A 23,911-nucleotide genomic window follows, 5' to 3' on the forward strand; every position below is an offset into this window, starting at 1 on the left:
TGGGTGGGGTGGGGTGGCTATTCTTCCTTAAGGAGGCAATCTAAGTTACATTCTGCTTAAGCACTGGAGGGAAGAGCAAAGCCCTTTTCTCTGCCAAGGGCAACCCCAAAGCAAAGGATAAGAAATATGAGGGAGAGGAAAAGCAAGAACCTCTATCTAATCCAGAATGGAGCAACAGATATTAAAGTGAGGCATCCTTGAAAAAAATTAAGTTCTAACATAAGATTGATTCCCACATCACCTGAACGATGAGAAAATTCAGTTACCCACAAAGTAATGAGACAACGTTTCTAATAGGGAGGCCCTAGCCTGAGAACACTCAGATGCCTCTGCATTACATCATAATGGCCAAGTTGTGATGTCACTGCAGAGCACCCACAGTTATGTTGTGAAACCAGATAGGCTAAAGAGTAGAATCAGCATGAGGAGCAGACACCCAAGGAGAGGTAAGTGGGGGCTTTGCAGGGGTTTTTCTCCAGGGCTTATTGCTTAAGATCCCTCTGTGGCCTTAATGTCTTTCCAGACTTCTCACGTCTTAGTTTAGTGGTAGGTCTTTCTGAAATCCTTCCTTCACAAACTCCTTCACTGCAGCTTTTGATATCCCAAATCCTCAATACTTGCGGTTCTGATTGGTTAGCCCTCAGCTTTTGTATTTCTTAGGAGACAGGGCACAGAATGGTGGAGCATGGTTCCCCTAAATGAAGCAGAAGCTCACCATATTCATTTGGGTAGTCCCAGAGGTAGATCCAATTTTTCAGGTGCTTGAAACACAACTTTCAGAGCCTTTTGAAGGTAAAAATAAATGCATTAGGCCCCAAAATGAAAATACTTTGGAATGAAAAAATATAAACTATAACTTTTAAAGAGCTGACAAACACAACATAAAATCAAGAAAAATAACAAAAAATTTTAAGTGTCTACTTAACATATATTTTTATAATTTTGTTTTTGGCTGCATGCTCTCTAATATTTTTTCATATGATGATTATATATAATGTTTTCTACAAGAGTATAGAAAGATAATCCAGTCTTCTACATGATCAGTTAGAATTTTTTTTTTAAATCTTTATTTATTTTTAAGAATGAGACAGAGACTGAGTATGAACAGGGGAGAAGCAGACACAGAATCCAAAACAGGCTCCAGACTCTGAGCTGTCAGCACAGAGCCTGATGCGGGGCTCAAAGCCACGAACTGTGAGATCATGACCTGAGCTGAAGTCGGATGCTTAAACAACTGAGCCCCCTAGGCGCCCCCTACATGATCACTTTTTAAAACTTCTTAGTGATTTAGAAAACGTTCACCCTCACACTTTATAAGTGGCAATGTCACAGTTTCTAGGATTTTTGTCAAACTAAAAAAAACCCATCAAATTTCTTTGACATTTGTGTAAAATTTCAGAGCATTTCAAGTTTGCAATAACGTCATATCCACTGAATTGTTAACAATAGGATTATATCTGGAAGCTATATGTATTAGTCTGCTACAGTTGCCATGCAAAACACAACAGACTGGGTTGCTTAAACCACAGAAATTCTACAGTGTGGAGGATAGAAGTCTGAGATCAAGGTATTGGAAGAGTTGATTCTGAGGGTCCTCTCCTTGGCTTATAGACATTTTCTCCCTATGTCTTCTCATGGTCTTTCTTATATTCATATCTGTGTCCAAATATCCTATTGTAAAGACGCCAGTCATTTTGGGTTAGGACTCACCCTGAACACCTCATTTTAACTTAATTACCTCTTTATAGACCTTATTTCCAAATACACTTACATTCTAAGGTACTGAGAGTTAGGACTTTACCATACAAATGAGGGGGGAGGGCAACACAGTTCAGCCTCTAACACTATACTTACTATTAAACTACTTACTTAAAAACTACTAACCCCAAACTAAATGTATTGCCAAATCAACTTCCTTAGCCAATCCCAAAATATCCATGGCCTTCCCACTGCCACCTAACAAAAAAAGTGTGATGGAGGGGAAGTCAGAAAGAGACATCACTCTTAGCCAATTGCTGTTTAAATAAATACTTTTTTCAAAATTTACAAAAAGCTATGACCATGTTATCACATTGCTGGGGCTCCTCCAGTTCTTCGGAAGAGGTCTGTGCAAGGGATGGCCCTAAAAGTTCAATTTCTTTAGCTATAGGGTTAATGTGTCTCTGGTCAGTCCTACTAATATCTGAGCCATGCAGTCAAAGATGGAGGATTAACATCTCTACATTGAGGATAACGTGATATGATGAGTCTCCATTCTTCAGCACTAGTCCCAGGAAGAGCTGGGAGGGTTAGTGTCTTGCTAAGGGTAAGGCCCTCCTTTCTCTGATATTGTCAACCTGGATCTCTTCCTCTCTTCCAATCCTCACTCCATCTTCTAAAGCTTTAGGGCAAAATCCACATAAAAGAGGGAGGCTTCAGCCTGTACTCCAGAAGTAGGGCAGAGGAGTTTCTTCCTTTCCTTGGATTTTTCTCTCTCCTAAACCTGTCTTCAATTCTACAGCCTACTTCTGTTTTAGCAGTGAGTGTCTTCCTGAGAATAGAAAGGTGGTACAGTTGTCCACCTTTCATATTTCCAAGCCCATGATCAGTGATGCCCAGAGTGCCTAACTGAACTCTCCAGAGGAAGGCACTAAGTCCGCATGGACATTGCCTGCCTGGCTTTCCAGCCAGATAAGTATGTCAACCAGACAACCCAGTCTTGTTACTGTTTTTAGATTATAAGAGAACAACCTCTCCACTGAAAACTGAGGGCTGCGGCTGCTACAATGTTTCACTTTTCCTTTTCATCACATACAAACTATTGGGTCATTGTAATAGTCATGATTTAGGACAAAGCTTGTATATACCAGCAGCCCTGGCTTACACCCTGCGGGATCACAAGTTTCTAATTCTAAAGCGGAGTATATATATCTTTGCTTTTTTTTTTTTTTTCCTCCTGTGATGTTTTTGCTGGATGCCAGTTTGAAGGATGTAGGGCTGGCTCTTAGAAGTTTAAAGTTTTACTAAATGTAATGGGGCTGGGTGTGGGCAGGGGTAAATACAGGGATAACAACATAAAATAGGGCTCAATGCTGAAGAGGAAATCAATTTCTGATGTCTGACAACCTTGAAAGAGCTCTAGACCTTAAATTGGAGCGATAGAGTAGTGGCATTTTGGGGGAGTATATGGGGAGAGGTGATGTCTATCTGTGGAATACAAGGCAAAGTCTGAAAACTGTTTTATAAATTACTGTGGCTATATAAGCTATTAAGTGACCTAAATAGGCAAGAAGAGACTTTTTCAAAGACCAGCGTGAGAACAAAAGAATCACTTCATAAAGTACTGTTCCCAAGTTTTAGTCGAAGACGGAGGGAGAATCCTAAATATACAAACTTTTGGCCCAGAACTTCGGGGTGTGTGGACTACCACTTTAGTGAAAAGTCTATTTTATTGCCATTCCTTTCTAGTCAGAGTAAACCAAGGTCCCCAGATAAGAGGTGGAGTTCCAGGTGTCCTCTTCACTGAGACAGAAAGGGGACCTGAGTGTCTGGCAGGTCCCAAATAGGTGCCCCTTCTGACACTTCGTCTTTGGGAACACCTGTGCGGTGTTCCGAAGGGGTCGGTCAGCTAGGATCCTCGTCTTTCAGGTGACAAGACATTTGATCTATCTGGAGAACAAGCTCCCGGTTGCTCTAGGCGCTTCGTTTACAGTGACGCTGCTGACGGCGGCTGGGCCCCCGGCTGGGCAGGCGCGGCTCAGCTCGTGTGTAAGGCTGGCAAGGGGGTGCTGAAAAAAAAAATCTTCCTTCAGGAGGAACAAATAGGGAGTAGTTGTAAGGCAATTCAACAAACTGCTGTTAATTCCTCGGGGAATTCCGGGACGACCAAGATTCCGTGTACTCCGAAGGTCCAGCGCGGAAAGGTCGAAGGCAGGGGGGAGGTACCATTCACAGCACCCTGGCCCCGGGGGACATCTTCCCTCTCCTACGCAGCCAATAGCCACCCCGGCTGAAGCCGACGCAGCCAATAGCCGACTTTAGCCGAGACTCACGCAGCCAATGGTCGGCCCAGTGCGTTCCGCCGGTGTCCCCCTGCCTGCGTCCACCAATCCAGACTCGGGCCACCTTGGCACCGCCTCTGGAGCCCGCCCCACCCATCCGCCCCGCCCCCAACTCGCTCGAGCAGGGTTGGGCTAGACGGGCGCGCTCTCAGGGACGGGGGGGGCAGTCCCGGTCCTGGCCCTCCGCGCGGGTGGGCTTGGAGCAGGCCGCACCGGGCGGGAACCCCACTCCCACCCCGGAGGCCCTGCCCTTTCTCCCCTTTCCCCCCCGGCCCATGGTGCGAGGCTGGGAGCCGCCGCCCGGGCCGGACCGCGGTGAGTGATCCCCAGCCCCTTCGACTTCCCCTCCCAGCCCCTGTACGATCTCCGACCTCCGGAGCCCCATCCCCGCGCTGAGGGGAGGAGAATTCTAGGCTCGAAGTCGCCTGGTTCTCTCTTTCTCCTCTGGACTTTTCGGTTCCCTGTTGTAACTGGGGGAGGGTGAGTGGGTGTGTAGGGAGGAGGGGAAGGCTGGGTTGGGACGGTCTCGGCGAGGGGAGGTTTGAGATTCGCCTGCTCCCTGGGGCTCATCGCCCCAAGTGCAGCAACTTTTTGTTCTCTGACCCAGTTTGGAGCCTTGTAGACTGCCTGCGAAATGGAGGATAGGAGAAACGTTTCCTTCCCAGGCCTCTCCACCTCCCCCCTACGACTACCTCCTGGCGACCTCAGCACACGTACAGAAATCTGGCCTTACTTCTGGGGAGCGCTGGTCTTTGGGAATGAAAGGTTTGGGAGAAACTGCCCCTTCTGACCCCGTACCCAGCCATACTCAGAAAACAAACCAGGAAAGAGAACCCAAATTCTCAGAGGTTCCTGGTTTTTGCGTCCTAATATGAGACTTCTAAACTGAAAGAAGACTCAAGCTGTGACCTGTTTGGTAATGTGGGCCCAGATCAGATCTTTTATCATACAAACCTTCTCACCATACATTTGAAGCCCTTTTATATTATATGATTAGGACAGGTAGATGGCAATGATTGAAAAAAACAGCGCCAGTTAAACTTGGGAATTTTTAAAATGATGCGTACATATTGGTAAGCATTGTCATTAAAAGTATGTTCATTTCACCAATCTTTTGGGGTAACGTCCAGGCGTTTTCTTTGTGTAAGTCTGCCGACTGGAGTTCCCAACTGCCTTTCTAGTATAAACTACACACGCAAATCTCAAATCTGGCTGCACCCTGAGAACTTTTAAAAGTACTGATGCCTGGGCCCCAGTCCAGACTAATTAAGTCAGAATGAGGAGGAGAGTTCCCGGTTTAAATTTCCCAGGTAATTCTAATGTGCCACTGCCTCTCATCATCTATGATTTTCAGGTTTGGTTTCTTTAAAATGGAGTGAGAATTTAAACACTTTTGAAGCAATCTGAATGTAGACTGCTGTTGAGATTTTTAAGTCCCATGCCCCTCCAATCTTTTACAGTTGCCTACTCTTCCCAAATCAACAATTGTACACTCCTTTGTATTATGTCTTTCCAAAGCATTTGACTTTGTTTTCATAGAAACAATTTTTAGTGCACTAATTTTTCATAGGTTTATGTGATCTATAATTGCATTATTCTATAAATAAATAAAAAATAAAAATAAATACATAAATAAATACAGGCATAAACAGGTTTGGAATCATACACAACTTGGCCCAAGCACACAGGGCAGCTGAAAGAAGCAGATGATTTGGGCACACTAGAGAGTAGCCTACCAGGCTCCAGTATGTAGCACACTGTGAGTATTGGTCATATAATCCAATGGGTCAGTTAAGCCAGGCTCCTGGCCCAGTTGAACACCCCTCTCTTCCACTCTACTAGTGGAATACTAGTAGTATTGGTTGGAATACTTCCAACTAGTATTACCAATACCCAGTTCCTTCTAGACCTGGGTATTCTCTTGAGTCTTCCATCCACTCTCCATTCATTCCCGTTAAGATGTATGTTCCTCTTTAAGTAGTTACCACCACTGCCTTTTTATTAAGTTGGGAGGACATAAGGCAGAGGTTCTTAACTTGGGCTTCTGGGCAGCCAGTGAGCCCTCTGAGATCACTACCTGCCCCCCAAATATGGATGTTTATTTGGGGGGCCGGTACTCATAACTTTCTGAGGGTCCATACCTTTATCTGATTTCTCAAAGAAGTTCATGACCCAAAAAGTTGAGAAGCACATAAGTTGAATACCACTAAAAATTCTTTAAGGCCCTTAAAACTATCATCAAAACACATGTCAGGTAGTACTTCAGGTCTGTGAATAAAGATTTAGGCAATTTAAGCAGGATCATATCTAGTCTCTCATTTGAACTGTCTCCTGCTTTAACCATAAGCCTAGGCTCAAGCCTACAGTTGTGAACACCTCTTTTTCCTAGGATTGTATGGACACCTACATGAAGCTTAAGACAGCCCATTCTTTTCTGCCATCTGTCCACGGGTATGGAATGCCCAAAGGGAAAGAAGGGTGTTATCCTCTCTATTTTCCTGATTATATTTTTTATTAGCTACTTAAAGTAGCAATAGGGCAAATCCAGCACATTTAATAAGGATCAAATTTAGTAATTATCCAGAATTGATAATCCCACCATTACTACTATCTCTGCCCACAGGAGTCCTTCATTCTCCAGTTTTGATTTCCCCCTTTTTTCTACCCTCTCCAAATAGAGGCACAAGAACACAAGATCTCGTAGTGTCTTCATGGTGGTTTTTATTATTGTGGGGCCTACCCTCTTTGTTACACCTCCCATGAGCCACTCTCTGACTGTAGTTTCTTCCTATGTCAAAGCAGGTTCTTCCAGGGAGGTACCAGGAAGCTATAAAGCTCTGCCCTGATTTAAGCCACCATTCTGTATCAGGAAGTCTTCTACAATTTGTATTTTGTGTAATTGGAAAACTAGATGGATACAGTACACCAAATATGGTATCTGTATTACTACATGTTATATTGAAACACCAAACTGATGTCATGAGAATCTGGAGGATAGCAAAGCAAATGAATGAAAGCAGAATGCTTCCTTGTAAGGCTTATAGCTGTGCCTGCCTTACTTCCTGTCTGGCAGTCTTCATCCTTACACTGGACTGCTTTCTTATGCTGCATTTTTCTCATATCTAAAGTGTTATTGTGCCCTTGAAAAACACAAATAAGTTTAGTAGACATCAAGCATTGCAGTCATTAAGTACTGTCCAGCTTAGATTTGGTGGTGTTCCTGGTGGGCCACATTGTCTAAATCGTAGTTTAACACCTAACTGTGCAAGCTTTTGCTCATAGGCCACTTAGGTATGTCTGGGATGAACCTAGAGGGCAAAGGTAGAGCTACTACTAAATTGGCAATTCATCTGGAAATCAAAAGGGATTTCTCTCCAAATTACGGATTCAATCTAAGGCTCTTATTTTCATACTTTAAAAAAAAAAAAAAACCAGCAAAATCCATTCTGGAATTCTATCCAACTCCCAAAATATGAAAAGCATAATATCATGTATACACTAGTTCCTTCCACTGCTTATTAGAATTAAGACCTTGCAAAAACAAACTGAAAACAAGGATTTTAAAGAATTCAGTCTTTGCTTCACTTCCCTCCTTATGTCTAGAAAAGGAGCATTACCTTACATTAGAATCACTCGGTGAGGCTGAAGTCATGAGGAAAGCTATTTGTGGAGCCTTTACTTTCTTCTAGTCATCATGTCAACTGTATTTTTTTAATTTAGTCGTAAACTTGCGAGGAAGGTGCTGTTCTGACTTCCTTTTTTTCTGATGGGAAACTAAGGCTTAGTGAGGTTAAATAAGTTGCCCAAGGATAGCACCACTCTGGGAAGTGGTGAAGCTGCAATTAATCTCAAATCTGCCTCACCTCAGGCCTTCACCCCAACAGCTGCTTTAGGCCTCGCATACGCAGGATACCTAGTGCATAGTATGTGCTTGGTAAAAATATATAACTTTACATTCATTTAGCAGTGAGTGCATTTTTTTCCACATGAAGAAACTAAAGCTCATTTAAGTTTAGCAACTTGCTCCAAATCACATAGCTGATAAGTGGCAGAACTGGGATTCAAACTGCAGGTTGGCCTTACTCAAGAATCACTTCTACCCGCTGTGCCATGCTTGTCTCTGCTTACCCTCTTAAGGTTCTTTTCAAGTTGTATAGCCTTTAGGATCTGCATGGCCTTTGGTTCATTAGATCTGCTTTTTGAAAGGAAATGGTGACACCTCAAAATGCTACAAAATTTTTCTAATCATCATATAAAATCCCTTGATACCACACTGCACTATAACTTCCTGGACTTGAGATTCTTCTCAGTTCATCAGGTAGCATTTACATAGGAATCCTGTCCCATCCTTAACATTTCAGAGGTAAATATTTATAAGCTCAGGTGGGATTCCTTTAAGCAAAAAGGGTGACCGATGTATTAAAGAGTTTCTAATGCCCAGACAGGGAGCTGAGTTAAAGTTTGGTCAACAGAACTTTCTGGGAAATAGCCTGAGCAGGTATTTCAGGACTGACGTAGAGTCAGGGGCTCTCCAGCACCCCGCACCCACAGACCTGGCAGCAGTGATGCTGCTGGGGAGCTTGCAGGACCTGGCTGCAATTCATAATGAATCTGCCCACCTGGTGCTGGGAAGAAAGCTGGGCTGCAGAGATAAGAGCTGCAGGCCCTCTGCCCTGTGTGGAGGGGCTGCTGCAGTCTGAGCTCTTCCCAGCTCCCTGGAGAGAGACTGAGCTGTTGGAAGAGACAAAGGCTGGGGGTGGGGAGGGGCTAACCTTTGTTCTGTGGAGGACTTGGGGGTTGAAACAGTTCCCTCTCTCTACCCCCACAGGACCCAAAAACCCAGGGGGAGTAAGCCCCATTTATCCCAGATATCCGGACTATCAATTATCCTACAGAGAGAAAATAAAGCTTAGCAGGTTTGGGTTTAGGGCTTGAAGGTACCATCATTCCCCTCCCTGCAGGACTCCGCCACCAAGAAGAGAAAAGGGATGGGGGCTGGGCAGAAGGACAGTGCTGTCTGTCCTGCCTTCTAGATATTCCTCTCTTGTACTCCCCATCTGTCTCCACATTCTAGAGGTAATCATAAATTGTCAGGAGCTAAAGCATTTGCATCAGTTCTGAGATTACTGTACTTCATGTTTTTGTGGTTGAGTTTCCATTTTGTGACTCCTGTTCCATGATCTTAGAGGGTAAAATGAGTTTGCGTAAGAAAAATAAAGGCAATATAAGAGTGAGTGTTCCTTCTTAACCTCTAAAGACAGATTTCACTAGTCACGTGACTTGGGGTAATTTAACTTCTATGGACTTTGCTTTTTTCCATACTTACGATAGGAATTATAACAGACTCATAGGTTATGGAAATTAAGTGAGAAAAATTTTAAAGCCCTTTAAAAGCAATCCAAAACAGTACACAATAGGCAGTTGATTTTATTGGAGTCCAGCATTTTGTTTGGCAGAAATTGAGCAATGGGCTGAAAGGAGCCCCAGTGATTGAGCTGTTTCTCTTCTTATTACAGCTATCTCTGAAGGGCACAAATCAGAAAGCACCATGCCTCCTAATAAAGAGGCCAGCAGTCTTAATAGCTCCCCTGCGGGGCTCATCTGCCTCCCTCCAATCTCCGAGGAGCTACAGCTTGTGTGGACCCAGGCAGCCCAGACCAGTGAGCTGGATGGCAATGAACACTTGCTACAAACCTTCAGCTACTTTCCCTATCCCAGTCTAGCTGACATTGCTCTTCTCTGCTTACGCTATGGGCTGCAGATGGAAAAAGTCAAGACTTGGTTCATGGCCCAGCGCCTCCGCTGTGGCATTAGCTGGTCATCTGAAGAAATAGAAGAGACTCGAGCTCGAGTGGTCTACCACCGGGACCAGCTCCATTTCAAATCCCTTCTCTCTTTTACTCATCATGCAGGGCGGCCCCCCGAGGAGGTGCCTTCTCCAGTGCCACCTCCAGAACAAGTGGGTCTTGGAATAGTGCCCCTGACTCTTAGCGAGCCTACCCAAATGAAAGGATTGAAGGTAGAACCTGAAGAGTCCTCAGAGCCGCTGAGTCACCAGAAAGCAAAGGAGCCCCTGATGGCACCTGGTAGTGGGGCATTCTCCCACCAATCAGATTTTTGGCAGGATCTTCAAAGCAGTGGCCTCTCTAAGGAGCAGGCAGGCAAGGGTCCCAGTCAGTCACATGGCCTAGGTTCTGCTTCCTGGAACCACTCCACAGCTGTCCACCAGCCACGTGCTCGGGATAAGCCCCCACCAATCTCATTACTTGCCAGTAGTTGTAAGCAGGAGTCAGCATCTATTGTGACTCCTCCTTCTTCTTCTACCTCTTCTTCCACTTTCCAGGTACTGGCAAATGGAGCTACTGCCACCTCTAAACCCCTCCAGTCACTGGGCTGTATCTCACAGCCACTGTCACCCAATGAACAGGCATTGCCCCCACATCTGGAGCCAGCCTGGCCCCAGGGGCTAAGACATAACTCAGTACCAGGTAGGGGTGGCCCTGCAGAGTACCTTTCCCCAGATATGCAACGCCAGCGAAAGACCAAGCGCAAAACCAAAGAGCAGCTGGCTATCCTCAAATCTTTTTTTTTACAGTGCCAGTGGGCACGGCGTGAGGATTACCATAAATTAGAACAGATCACTGGCTTACCTCGGCCTGAGATTATTCAGTGGTTTGGTGACACACGCTATGCCTTGAAGCATGGGCAACTAAAATGGTTTCGGGACAACGCAGTACCTGGTGCCCCTAGTTTCCAGGACCCAGCAATTCCCACACCCCCACCTTCAACCCGCTCCTTGAATGAATGGGCTGACACACCACCTCTGCCAAACCCCCCACCCCCACCGGATATACGACCCTTGGAGAGATACTGGGCAGCCCACCAACAGCTACGGGAAAGTGATATCCCTCAACTCAGTCAGGCATCAAGGCTTAGCACCCAGCAGGTACTGGATTGGTTTGACTCTCGTTTACCTGAGCCAGCGGAGGTGGTGGTTTGTCTAGATGAAGAAGAGGAAGAGGAGGAAGAGGAACTGCCAGAAGATGATGAGGATGAAGAAGAGGAGGAGGAGGAAGATGATGACGATGATGATGATGTGATCATACAGGACTAAGGGGTGGAGGAGGGGAGGGGAGGTCTGTTACTAAAAGATGAACCAACTTAGTAACTGTTTAAACAAAGAAACCACATTTTTTAAATTACCTTGTGGCAAAGAACTAAAAAGCTTTGTGTTCTTGAGGTTGGGAGACGGGGGATGTTGTGAGGGTGGGCCAGGGAGGGTTACCATAGGACCCAAAGAGAGGTGAGGATTGGACGGGCAGACGTCAGGTCTCAGTGAAGAGAGTGCTAAGGACCTGGTCCAAACCATGGGCTGGGAAACGGTTCTTGCTCTCTTCATGTCTGCTGTTCTTTTCCCTTACTGTACTAAGGAGAGGCCAGACATTGGCCCCACGTCTTTACGACTGGAAAGATGGAGTCAAGAATTTTGATTCAGTTGATGATTCCAGTGCATCCCCCAGTCCCACCATTTTCCCTGGAATGTAAGGCTGCCTCACACCCCTTTCTTCTCTGAGCGCAAGTCCGTGCATAATACAGCTGAGAGTCTCAGTGTGTCCCAGTCTCACTACAAGTATTTCCTTCATGCATACCAACTTGACGCTGGGTTTTCCCTGCTTCGTTACTGAGTTGCACAGGTAGCAGAATGTTTTCATTTCTGATACTGGGACCATTTTGCCTTGTACTTTTTAATCTTTTTCCAAAATCCCTCATTCTGTTTGCTATTTGTCTCAGGGTAAATCTTCCCCATGGAGCTTGTGAAAAAGTTTAATAATTGGGTGGAGAATAATTTAGACTGGATATTTATTGGATGTGGGAACTGGGGGGAAATGTCCTTTTAAAAAGAATTAGGTTACAGAGCGTTAGAGGAGAGAGATGATTTCTACTGTTCAGAAGGTGGGTGCAGGTAGGTTCCAGGTTTGGTTTTACAAACCTGAAACTCCCTTCTGGCTAGCTTGACAAAGACTAATTTTTCATCTATTTGGTGTTGGTTCAATATGTATCTATAATAGAGACTTTTTCCTCTCCTTATAGGATCTGTCTTGGGGACAGAGGGACCCTGGTCTTAACTGAATTGATTACTGATGTGTTTTAGAATGGTTTTCATCAGTTGGAGTCATATATAAAGATATCAATGGGTTAACCATCTAGAAATAAGAGTGGAAGCCCCAAATTGCTAGAATAATAATAAAAGGCCAAAAATAAAATTGTTTCTCTCTCCTCCACTTTGCCACTTCTATGGTTTAGAGATTAATGGAGCCAAATCTATTAACATTCTGATTTAGTATCTTTTTTTTTTTAAGCAGCAGGATATATTGAGGTAAATTAAAAGAATAAAACTTTAAAAGGGAGTACATTGGTATCTATCACTAGGCAGATTTGTTTCCTTTACTGCTACAGGACAGGCTCTTCCCAGAAAAGTCTAGAAATACCTTTAAAAATAAACTCCAGAGTTCCAGAAAGGGTAGGGAATACTAGTTCAGCCTCACGGTTATTCCCAGGACTTAATTTATTTCTGGCAGATGTTTGCTATCTGTATATATATTTTTAATATTTTTGCTTATGGCCTGCCTGCTACTGGCCAACCCATTTAAATCCTCATTTCTACTCTTTAATACCCAAAGAAGAATATGTGTTGCATCTCACTGGTGGTGTTCTTTGCCCATTCCACCATTCTAGAGCTTATAATATAATACCAATAGAGTTGCAATAACAATAAAAGGACATCTTTATTTTATCTGTGTACTTTAGTAAGCTTAAAGTCTGGGTCTCTAGCTGTTATCAGACAGAAAGGAAAATCAACATAGTTAACTAGGCATAGAGGAAACAATAGGCAAACAGAAACAGTATAATAAATTAGGACAAGGAACAGAGTTGTTGCTTATTAGCTTTGGCAATAGGCAAATATATCCAAAGCTACAAAATGAAACCTAGAAATAAAACATACTTAAGTATATTATCTCCCACCTCCAGTGAGCCAAGAATTGTTTTTACAACCTTTGTTTAAGTTGTAGGAAATGAGAGAGCTACATATGAGTGTGGGAGAGATCTAAGCATCTTCCTGAAGAACTAGCCTTATATAATGCTGATCATTTTCCTAGGAGGTAAATAAGGTGTATATGGTAAAGAACAAAACAGATAAGGGTACGCAGGGAAACATTTTCCAAGGTCATCGCAGTTAATGAATACTGAATGCTATATGCCTTCCTTAAGCAATATGTATGGATCAGACCTTGAAGATGATCTATCTGGAAGTAGTCCATACCTCTCTTGCTCTGGTTAATCCCATCTGTCTCTGTTCGTAGAGAGTCTGTAGCAGAGAGCAGAAAGGCAGATATGGGCATTTATAACAAAAAGGGCAAATAAGGCCCTCTCAAACCACTTTACGAAGTTTATCAAGAGAGCAAATCACCACTGTGATTTTCTCCATTGCATGATAACTGTCCCAAGATTTGTACTAAGATCTGATACATCTGTGACAAAAGTTTTGTTGCTAATTATGGAACTTTCTACAACATCTGAGTGGCTTATGGTGATGATGAGGCAGAGTATTTAAAGAACTACTTTGAAGACCTGGAACCTAGGACTACTATGCCGAAATGTGCTTACCAGTGAGGCAGGATTCTTACACTCCTGGGGAGGTGGCACTTAAATAGCTTTTTTTTTTTTAACTTTATTATTGAAATTTTCAAAAAATACAAAAGTGAAGTAGTATAATAGACTGATGAGTACCCATCACCCAAATTCAACAAATAGCTCAGGGCCAATTTTTTTTCATTTCTTCTATCTCTCTGCCTCATCTCCACTAGATTATATACTAAAGCAAAACCCAGACAATCCCTTAACCCCTATTTCTAAATATTTTAGTATGTATCTCCAAAAGATAGACTATTTTTAAAAACAACCACAATAGCATTACGCCCACATACAAAAACTGTTAAGAATTCCTTAATATCGGGGTGCCTCTGTGCTCAGTTAAGCATCTGACTTTGGCTCAGGTCAAGATCTCATGGTTTGTGAGTTAGATCAAGCCCTGCTGTCAGCTCAGAGCCTGCTTCAGATCCTCTGTCCCCATCTTTCTGCCCCTTCCCTGCTGCACGCATGTGTGTGCTTTTTCTCCCTCTCTCAAAAAATAAAAAATAGGGGTGCCTGGGTGGGTCAGTCGGTTAAGCGTCCAACTTCAGATCATGATCTCAGTTTGTGGGTTCAAGCCCCACGTTGGGCTCTGTGCTGACAGCTAGCTCAGAGCCTGGAGCCTGCTTCAGATTCTGCATCTCCCTCTCTCTCTGACCCTCCCCTGCTCACGCTGTCTCTCTCTCTCAGAAATAAATAAAAAACGTTAAAATTTTTATAAAAATAAACATTAAAAAAAGAAAATATCAATGTCCAATAGGTGTTCAATTTTCAACTTTCTTGTAAATGTGTGTGTGTGTGTGTGTGTGTGTGTGTGTGTGTGTGTTTTAATCAGGATCCAATAGGGACCATATGTTTATAGATTTATATGTCCCTTAAGTCTTTTTTCATCTGTACATTAATCCCTCCATTTGTAAGGATCTCAGGGATGTTATTTCCTCAGTGTTCCCTCTTGGAGCTTAGACCCTAATTTCTTGCCAATGAAAATAAAGGGCATTTGGAATATGAGAGCAAAATATTTACCTACCTTAGTATGTCCTTGGGCTCAATAGGACCTTGGCATGGAATAAGAGCCTAAATATCTTCAAAACTTGGGCCATAAAAGTTAGCTTAAAAGGCAAGACTGGACTTTGCATGTAGAGCTCCTTATAAACCTCCCTTCTTATTCCCATGCCTTCTTCCTCTTATTGCCAACATATCATAGTCCCATAAATTTATAAAGCATTATTCTAACCATCTCTAGAGAAGTTCATGTGGCTTTTCCTAGTTCAAGCAGTATCTCTACCCAAAAGATATATTCCACTGAAATACTTTCATGGAACTTTTGGGGATGTCAGTTGTGTCTATGCACTTAGTGCACACTGGCTAAGATCTTTCAGTTTAAAGGTATTCACTACCATGTGACCTAATTTTTAAACCCCAAACCAGGAAGCTAATCTGATAGTAGGAAAGAATCTTTGAAATTGAGACCATTCTGGAAAATTGTGAACATTTGGTTACCACACTTGAAACCCGTATCATTCTCCACTGGTTACATTGTATCACCTTAAAGGAGACCCAAAAGGTATGTTGTGCACAGGCCCAACCCTGTAAGTTTTTTACACACAGGCAAGTTAACTAGCCAGGGCTCACCTGCTGGACTGGTAGCTGGAAACCAGGAAGACTCTCTAGTGGGGTTCTGCTTTCCCTCTGACCTGAAGGACAGAATTGGAATGGTGAAAGACAACTTCCTTGGGCAGTTCTTTGACAATGTTATTTACAGGTCAGGGATTAAATAGGTAGGTCTTAATCTGTAGAACACTACTCAAAAGGGAAAAAGACTTAGCTAAGCAATTTGAGAGGCAGGTTATAAATGCATTCTTTTCCTAACTTCTTTCACCTTGAAAATCTTCATTTTAGTATATATGTCAATGGTTGAAGCTCCATTCCTTTGGGAATGACATTTAACATACCTGAATTATTGGGGGTAAGGGCTCTTGTGTGGACTGAATCCCCACCATTTAGGGATGGTCTGAAAGAAAAAATCCCCTGTCCAGAAGAGGTGGGTGAAGGCCTAAGAAGGGGAAATAAAAGCATCAGCAAAGAAAATGAAGGTAAAGATAAAAAGCATATTTAAAGGGAGAGCCTATGTATTTAGACAACACAGGAAACAAATCCCCTGCTTGCAACTAAAAATAATTGGGATGATATAAGACAGTACTATTCAATGCTCTCTTGTTTACAAGGTAGATTTATAAATGTTAGTGGTATCAGCCAGTAGAAATAACCCCAGGGGTGTTGGCAAAGTGTCAATGTGAACAGATTCCAAGTAAAAGGAAGCATAGTGTTACTTACCTATAAGATAGGCTATGAGTAGAAGCTGGCGAAGGGGTTTCTGGAAAACATAAAAGTCAACCTGTGAGAGAACCCATGAACTGGAGAAGAGATTCATTCAGGTATACTTGGGGCCAGGGCAAAGAAATTGGGGACCAAAGATTTTCAGTGTGTATGTTAGGCTTAGGGAAAAATAACAAGTGAAAAAGCTCACAAATCACCTAGCGGTGTCTCATAAAGGTGTTTTCCTCCGTCTCATGAATTTGTGGGCCAGGATCCATTAATGCCTTGATGTGCCCTAATGTATGTGTGCCTTGGTTTCCTCTCTAAGATGGGGATTACTAGGAAGAATGACTAAAGACAAAGGGTCATTAAATTGGTTAGGAGTGACAGCAAAAATGGTGGCATAAGGACCTCCAAAAATTTTCTCCATAAGAGGAAAGAGAAAACTGGCAAAAATGGTCAGAATCAACTTTTTCAGAACTCTGGAAATTAACATAACAAAAGGCTTGCAGCAGTCTGGAGAATGTTTATTCCAGAAAAAATATCCAAATGAAAAAGTAAGAACAGTGAATTTTGTGGCATTTTAACTTGCTTCATTGCCATTTCTCCTCTATCTCCATGCCTGCCTTGAAAACCAACATTCTGGCAGTCACTGCGGGGATGGAATGGGGTTGGAACTCTCAGTCTCATTCCCAGAGAATGATCATTTGACCTGTCCAGTGACTTGCTGAAAGACTCTACTTGCAAGACCGCCTTTATATGACCTGACCTGGTGCACAAACTCATCAGGACTTAGAGCTTAGAGTTTACCATGTGTGAAAAGTCTTTTCCCCAGGAGTGTTTCTTGTAAACAATTAGAAGCACTCCTTTGGGTTGCCTGGGGATGTGAATACAAATTGAAGCAAACAGTAGGCTAACCAAAAAATAGATGGAAGGGATGGGGAATGAGTTGGTGAGAACTCTGAAAACAAGACAGTCTTGGGATCTAGACCATGTGCATGTGCAGGACTATATGCATGCTCAGAAAAGACCTGAAAAGGCCTTAATCTCTTACCTTGAGGTCATACAAACAGGATGAAAGCTAAGGCACAGTTGTCAATTGTCTGGCTAAGTGCTAAAACTGAACCCCAACACACACATGCAGAATCCTTCCGTAAAGACTGAGAGACTTACTGGTTCCAGGTGTTTAAGGGAAATCTCTGTCCCATCATTAGCTGACCACTAAGCTAACTGAATAGAGACTTTGGTGGCCTCACATGACAATACAGATTTTTTTTTTTAAGTTGATATGCTTATTTTGAGAGAGCGTGAGCAGGGGAGGGGCAGAAAGAGAGATAATTCCAAGCAGGCTCTGCACTGACAGTGGTGCTCAAACTCACAAACCATGAGATCATGACCCAAGCCGAAATCAAGAGTCAGACGCTTACCTGACTGAGCTAGCCAGGTGCCCTGACAATACAGATTTTATAGAATTAGTTTTAAAAAGTCACTAACCAACCATAAACAGCAACATCAAAAAACCCTGGGGAGGGGGAATAATTTGATTCTTATAGTTGCTCTGTTATATTATTTTAAATGTCCAGTTTCCAACAGAAAATTATGACGTATGCAAAGAAATAAAGTATGACCCATGTAAAGAAGTAAATCAATCAATAGAAACTGTCCTTGAGGAAGCCCGGACATTGGACTAAGCCCAGACTAGACTTTTTTTAGACAAACACTTTAAATCTGGTATTTTAAATATGTTTAGTGCTTTAGGAAACCATGTCTAAAGCACTAAAGCATGAGAATGGTGTCTCAACAAATAGAGAATACTAATAAAGAAAACATATATTTAAAAGAACCAATATAAATTCTGGAACTGAAAAGTATAATAACTAAAATAAAAATTTCACTAGAGGGGCCCATCAGCACACACAAATAGAAGAAAACAATGAGCAAATTTGAAGCTAATTGTGATTGTATAATGTGAGGAAGAGAAACAAAAAATAATGAAAAATGAACAGAGAGCCTCAGAGACCTTGGTGAAACACCGTCAAGTATATCAACATATGCATAATGGGAGTTCTAGAAGAAAAGAGAGGAACAGGACAGAAAGAATATTTGAAGAAATAATGACTGACAACTTCCAAAATTAGATGAAAAAAAAATTGATCTACACATCCAAGGAGCTCAACTAACTCCAAACAGGATATAGTTAAAGAGATCCCTGAGCCTGGGTGGCTCAGTCGGTTGAGCGTCCGGCTTCGGCTCAGGTCATGATCTCCCGGTTTGTGAGTTCAAGCCCTGCGTCAGGCTCTGTGCTGACAGCTTAGAGGCTGGAGCCTCCTTCAGATTCTGGGTCTCCCCCTCTCTCTGTCCCTCCCATGCTCATACTCTGTCTCTCAATAATAAAAACATTAAAAAAAAAAAGAGAGAGAGAGAGAGAGACATCCACACCCAGACACATCATAAACTACTGAAAGCCAAAAAAAAAAAAAGAAACTTGAAAGAAGTCACTTATAATATGTAAGCGATCTTCAATAAAATTAGCACTGATTTCTCCTTCAGAAACCAGGGAGGCAAGAACACTGGCAGATAACATATTCAGAATACTAAAAGAAAGACTATCAACCAAAAATTTTAAATCCAGCAAAACAATTCTTCAAAGATGGAGAAAGGAGCACCTGAGTGGCTCAGTCAGTTGAGTGTCCAACTTTGGCTCAGGTCACGATCTCACAACTTGTGAGTTTGAGCCCCACATCAGACTCTGTTGTCAACACAGAGCCTACTTGGGATCCTCGTCCTGACCCACCAACCACCCCTCCTCTGCTCACACTCACTCTCTGTCTCAAAAATAAATAAACATCAAAGATGGAGAAATTAAGACATTCCCAGATGAACAAAAACTGAGAGAATTCATCACTATCAAACCTGCCTTACAAGAAACACTAAAGGGAATCCTTCAGGCTTTCAAAAAAAATTTTAATGTTTATTTATTTTTGAGAGAGAGAGAGAGAGACCGAGCATAAGCAAGGAAGGGGCAGAGAGAGAGGGAGACCCAGAATCTGAAGCAGGCTCCAGGCTCTGAGGTATCAGCACAGAGCCTGACATGGGGCCAGAACCCACAAACCATGAGATCATGACCTGAGCCGAAGTCGGACACTTAACTGACTGAGCCACCCAGGCACCCCCTTTCAGGCTTAATTGAAAGGACACTGGACAGTAACTCAGATCTTCACGAAGAAATAATAAAGAGCACTGGGGTAAAGGCAATTACATAGGTAAATATAAAAGTGCAAGTGTATTTTTGTTTGTAATTTTTTTCTCCTGATTTTTAAAATATGTATTCATTTTTGACAGAGAGAGCATTAGCAGGGGAGGGGCAGAGAGAGAGGGGTACAGAAGATCTGAAGTGGGCTCTGGGCTGACAGCAGAGAGCCCGATGAGGGGCTCAAATTCACAAAACCATGAGATCATGACCTGAGCTGAAGTGGGACACTCAACCAATTAAGCCATCAAATGCCCCTCTGCTATCTGATTATAAAAACAACTGTATAAAACTGTAACCTTGTGTTGATGAGTATACAACTTATAAAGATGTAATTTATCATAACAGCACAATTAAATGGAGAGAGAATGGTGCTATATAGAAGTGTAGTTTTTGTATGCTATTGGAACTGCTTGGCATTAATCTGAAGTATATTGCTATTAATTATGATGTTAATTGTAATTCTCAAGAAAATAACTTAAAAATATAGTAAAATAAACAAGGGAACTAAGATGGTGCACTAGAAAATATTTAACATAAAAGAAGGGATAATGGAGGAAGTGAGGAACAAAGTAGACATAGGACATATAGAATAGAGTAGTGAAAAACTACTCTGTTTAATACAGAGTGAAGAAGCCTGATTCCCCTTCAGGCTAACACAACTGGCACCTTTTAGACCTAACTTCTACTGCCATCTTGTGGCAATTTTAAAAATCCAAATCTATTTGACTCCAGTTATCCCATTTCTGTCTTTCTTTCTTTATGTATTTTGAGAGAGACAGACCACAAGCAGGGGAGGGGCAGAGAGAGAGAGAGAAGAGAGAGCATCCTAAGCAGGCTCTGCACTGTCAGCACAAAGCCTGACACAGGGCTTGATCTCACGTGAGATCAAGACCTTAACTGACTGAGCCACCCAGGTGGCCCATCCCCTATCTCTTGACCAGAGGTTTTCAATAACTTTCTATAGCTCAAAAAAAGTTTCTCCTTATCAGTTTGAGAACAGATATAAAGTAGTAATATATCTCTGGATACCTGGAATCAGTGTCTGGAAAAAAAATTGCTTTATATTATGCACAGAAAATGCATAATGGTATTATACATGCAGAGAAAACCGGAAATCTGCTGGTATCTGTACAGAATATGCTGGTTCTGACCCTTTCCCGACCCCCTTCTCACCAATATATGAGTCTCTGGGAGTACTTCTTCCTTGTAGGCCTCTGATTCCCTGATAGACAAAAAATGAACATCAATTAATAAATATATCCCCATTCTCTGGCTTCAATATTCTTTGCTATTTCTCTATGTCTGCACATTGACCCATATGTTGTTCTCCCAGAATGGGCATATTAGTCCAAGGAGGATCCACACTTTATTACTTCCAAAATGATTTGTTACTGTTAATTCAATCCTTAAACATTCCCACTACTTTTACCCCATTTATTCTCTGTGTTAGCTTCTAACATCAGGTCTGCATTGCCAAAAGAAAAGTCAGGCATGGCATCAGATAATTTATACCAAAACCAACATAAGCTTAATATTTTTGCCATAAATCTTTGTTTTCATTTATTTTATTTTATGTTTTTATTTATTTCTGAGAGAGAGAGAGAGAGAGACAGTGCAAGTAGGGGAGGGTCAGAGAAAAAGGGAGATACAGAATCTGAAGCAGGCTCCAGGTTCTGAGCTAGTTGTCAGCACAGAGCTCGACGCAGGGCTCAAGCCCACGAACTGTGAGATCATGACCTGAGCTGAAGTTGAATACTTAACCGACTAAGCCACCCCGGCGCTCCTGCTTTCATTTAGCAAAGCAAAGATTTCTCTGGGAAGAGAAGGTAAGTATTACTTACTTGTCCCAAGCTACTAAATCCAGACATTCTGTAAGGGACAGACTCCACTGAGGAGGACCGACTGTATAAGGTGAGACAGAAAGAAAACAAAAAACCTGGTGTTAAACTTTATGTAGACCTAAAGTCTCTTTAGTCCCTATCTCTGCCATATGTAGGTATTTCTTTCATATTCCAACTCTTGCCAACAGTTTTAGTATGGCTGTGTAGGCTCTGTACTCACCTGACCACTTGGCTGCTATGCTGAGAACTTGGTCGTGGAGTAACTGAAAAAGAATAAAGTGAAGTATGAAAAGTTGCCATTAATGGTGCCCTGCCTTGTCTAGCTGATCTGTCACAAGTGGATATCTGGTTGTATGATCTTTTCATATCATACACAAGATTAGAAAAATCACATTACAGTCTCTGAGAGGAAACTATCTTCCATATGTGAAAAGGATATTTATTCACCTCACACAGATATCTGGGCAAAAAATGTTCATTACCTGACTGTGATGGAGAAGTAATGCCTACTGGTCGAGGTGTGGCTGACCTGAAAGGAAAAAAAAAAAAAAAGAAGCAGAAGTTAACTGCCCCTAAGAGGATCCATAAGATCACTGTTTATAGAAATAACAGCTTACTCTCTGAGCACACAAATTGCTTGCTATCATGTATTACAGGTATCACCACAAAATATGGAGGCAAAGTTTCCATACGAGACTCCTTGGCTCTCTAATTTCCTAAGTGAAATCTCCACTACTGCCTGTAATAGTAGAAATTTTGAAGTCCTCCTTTATTGTTTTCCTCAGTGCCTACCAAGTACTTTCAATTTTACATGTATCTATCCATCTGTTCATCCATACATAAATCCATCATTCCCTCACTCCCTCCATCCCCTCATCCATCTCTCCAACAAGCATTTATTTAGTGTTTATATGTCCTAGATCCTGAGATTAAAAATACAACTAGAATATGGTTCCTATATGTGAGAGGTTGGAGAGATAAAGATAAGTAAAAGCGATGTTTAAATATTATAATTGGTACATCAGAAGTACGGAAACATGAAAAAACACTAGACTGTAACTTCTGTGGGTGGATGCAGGAGCCATGTTTCTTAACACACCAAAACAGGGCTGAGATAAAAAATCATTTAATAGTTGGTAGGGTACGGACATTACCAATTAAACTAACTGGTGATGTGCACCCAACACCTAATGTGGTACCTGATAAACAATAGGCACTTAATATTTATTGAATAAATGAATAATAGAATATTGAACTCTGCCTAATGAAGTCCTGACAGAGGAAATGACATGTGAATTGAATTTTGAAGGATAAGTAGGATTTCATAAGTGTGAACATCACATTCAAGACTTTACTTGAGCACTTTTCAGTGAGTAACTGGAGAAGTGAAAGATAACTTCATAAACCATTTCCTCCACCTTACAGCCCACACAGGTGTTGCAGCCAAGAGTCAAGAAAGAATAACAAACAGGGCTAGAATGGGGCCTGATAAAACTGACCTGCTTCCTTGGTACCAATTTGGAGATCCCTGTAGGTGAAAAAAATGGGAATGAAGGAAGCTGCAGCTCAAGGAGTCTAACCAATGAATTGCTACTTGCTAGATAACTAAGCTGCAATGTCCTCTAGCTGTTGTTGCTAAGATTCCTGGTAGGAAAAATAAAACAACAACAACAACAACAAACAGCAGCAATGTTCCCTAGCTTTGGCAGAATAAAAATTTAGTTACTCTTCATAAAAACACTTTGGGAATCCTAGAGACTGATATATGTGGGAAAATATGGAGAGTCCATGGAGGAGGGAAAGGAAAATGGCAGGATACAATGTGCTAGAATAGTTTCAGGAGTAGGATCAATAGGAAAATTATATAAATACAAAGAAAATTCTTAGGAAGAAGAAACGTCTAGGAAATGGAGCTGGATTGGAGGAAGAGGAAGGATCCTGAGTAGTCTTGGGATTCTTAAAGAGAAATTTTGAAGTTACAATAGACGTTTCTTCCATAAGAGAGCTTCCCAAATGGTATGCCCTGACTCACTGATGTTCGAGAATGGGTTAACAGTGCTACATGTTGATACTTTCAGTCCAAGGTCTTCTATGGCCTCAACTATTTACCAGAGTGTACTTGTACAAATATTATCAGTTATTTGTGCTATGATGTGAAAAAATGGTTAGGAAACAGTATTCTACATAGTCAGTTGGATATATGGGAAACATAGGAGAGAAAATAATAGTAAGGAAAATCTGTATCATTCACCTTTAGGATGGCAAGAAATTTCTTCAGTTCTCCATTCTCCTTCTTTAAGACTGACAGCTCTCTAGGCAAAAGATGGAAATAATCATCTCCAGCGGGTCAATGGGATAAAAACCCTGTTTTTTATTGTTAACATCTAGTTAATGCTTACAGAGAGATGCTTGCCACTGTACAAGATATTTATATCAGATATCTAGGGATTCAGGAGCCAGGAGCTGAATTTGATGGCCAGAAGAATCAGGTGGACAAAATAAGCAGTCACTTGGTATGATTTCAGAGGAGTTTACACACAATTCCGTTTCCCTGCCACACACACCCCTGGCCTGCTGCTGTCTGAAAACTTCCATCAAGGATTCCATCTTTTATGCTCAGCATCCCTCCTCATCAGGGAAATACAAATCAAAACCACACTGAGATACCACCTCACGCCAGTCAGAGTGGCTAAAATGAGCAAATCAGAGAACTCTAGATGCTGGCGAGGATGTGGAGAAACGGGCACCCTCCTACACTGTTGGTGGGAATG

At 42.1% G+C, this 23,911-nt stretch overlaps 2 protein-coding genes across 3 annotated transcripts in view; one reads left to right on the top strand and one right to left on the bottom strand.

Annotated features, from left to right (window-relative positions):
* Positions 1-358: 358 nt before the first annotated feature.
* On the top strand, positions 359-11,243 carry HOMEZ (homeobox and leucine zipper encoding). 2 transcript variants are annotated; one of them, XM_039245225.1, is made up of 2 exons: positions 359-446; positions 9,557-11,243. In XM_039245225.1, exons 1-2 carry the CDS (start codon positions 359-361, stop codon positions 11,152-11,154), a joined length of 1,686 nt encoding a protein of 561 aa, XP_039101156.1. In that variant the 3' UTR covers positions 11,155-11,243. The 2 variants fall into 2 exon arrangements, with proteins under 2 accessions (XP_039101156.1, XP_039101157.1); XM_039245226.1 differs by lacking the exon at positions 359-446 and adding an exon at positions 4,163-4,355.
* Positions 11,244-13,253: 2,010 nt separating this feature from the next.
* RNF212B (ring finger protein 212B) overlaps positions 13,254-23,911 on the bottom strand; it is a 29,177-nt gene continuing 18,519 nt past the window's right edge. The window contains exons 6-15 of the mRNA XM_039245228.1: positions 23,392-23,452; positions 22,640-22,668; positions 21,623-21,669; positions 21,361-21,403; positions 21,141-21,201; positions 20,473-20,521; positions 16,065-16,104; positions 15,683-15,783; positions 15,363-15,424; positions 13,254-13,407 (exon numbers count right to left, since the gene is read on the bottom strand). Of these exons, the coding sequence (XP_039101159.1) occupies positions 13,342-13,407; positions 15,363-15,424; positions 15,683-15,783; positions 16,065-16,104; positions 20,473-20,521; positions 21,141-21,201; positions 21,361-21,403; positions 21,623-21,669; positions 22,640-22,668; positions 23,392-23,452 (559 nt within the window). The 3' untranslated portion in view covers positions 13,254-13,341. The remainder of the gene's footprint in view (positions 13,408-15,362; positions 15,425-15,682; positions 15,784-16,064; positions 16,105-20,472; positions 20,522-21,140; positions 21,202-21,360; positions 21,404-21,622; positions 21,670-22,639; positions 22,669-23,391; positions 23,453-23,911) is intronic.

The sequence above is a fragment of the Hyaena hyaena genome, unplaced genomic scaffold, assembly GCF_003009895.1.
Source record: "Hyaena hyaena isolate Hyena2069 unplaced genomic scaffold, ASM300989v1 scaffold_256, whole genome shotgun sequence".
In the NCBI taxonomy this organism is placed as follows: Eukaryota; Metazoa; Chordata; class Mammalia; order Carnivora; family Hyaenidae; genus Hyaena; species Hyaena hyaena.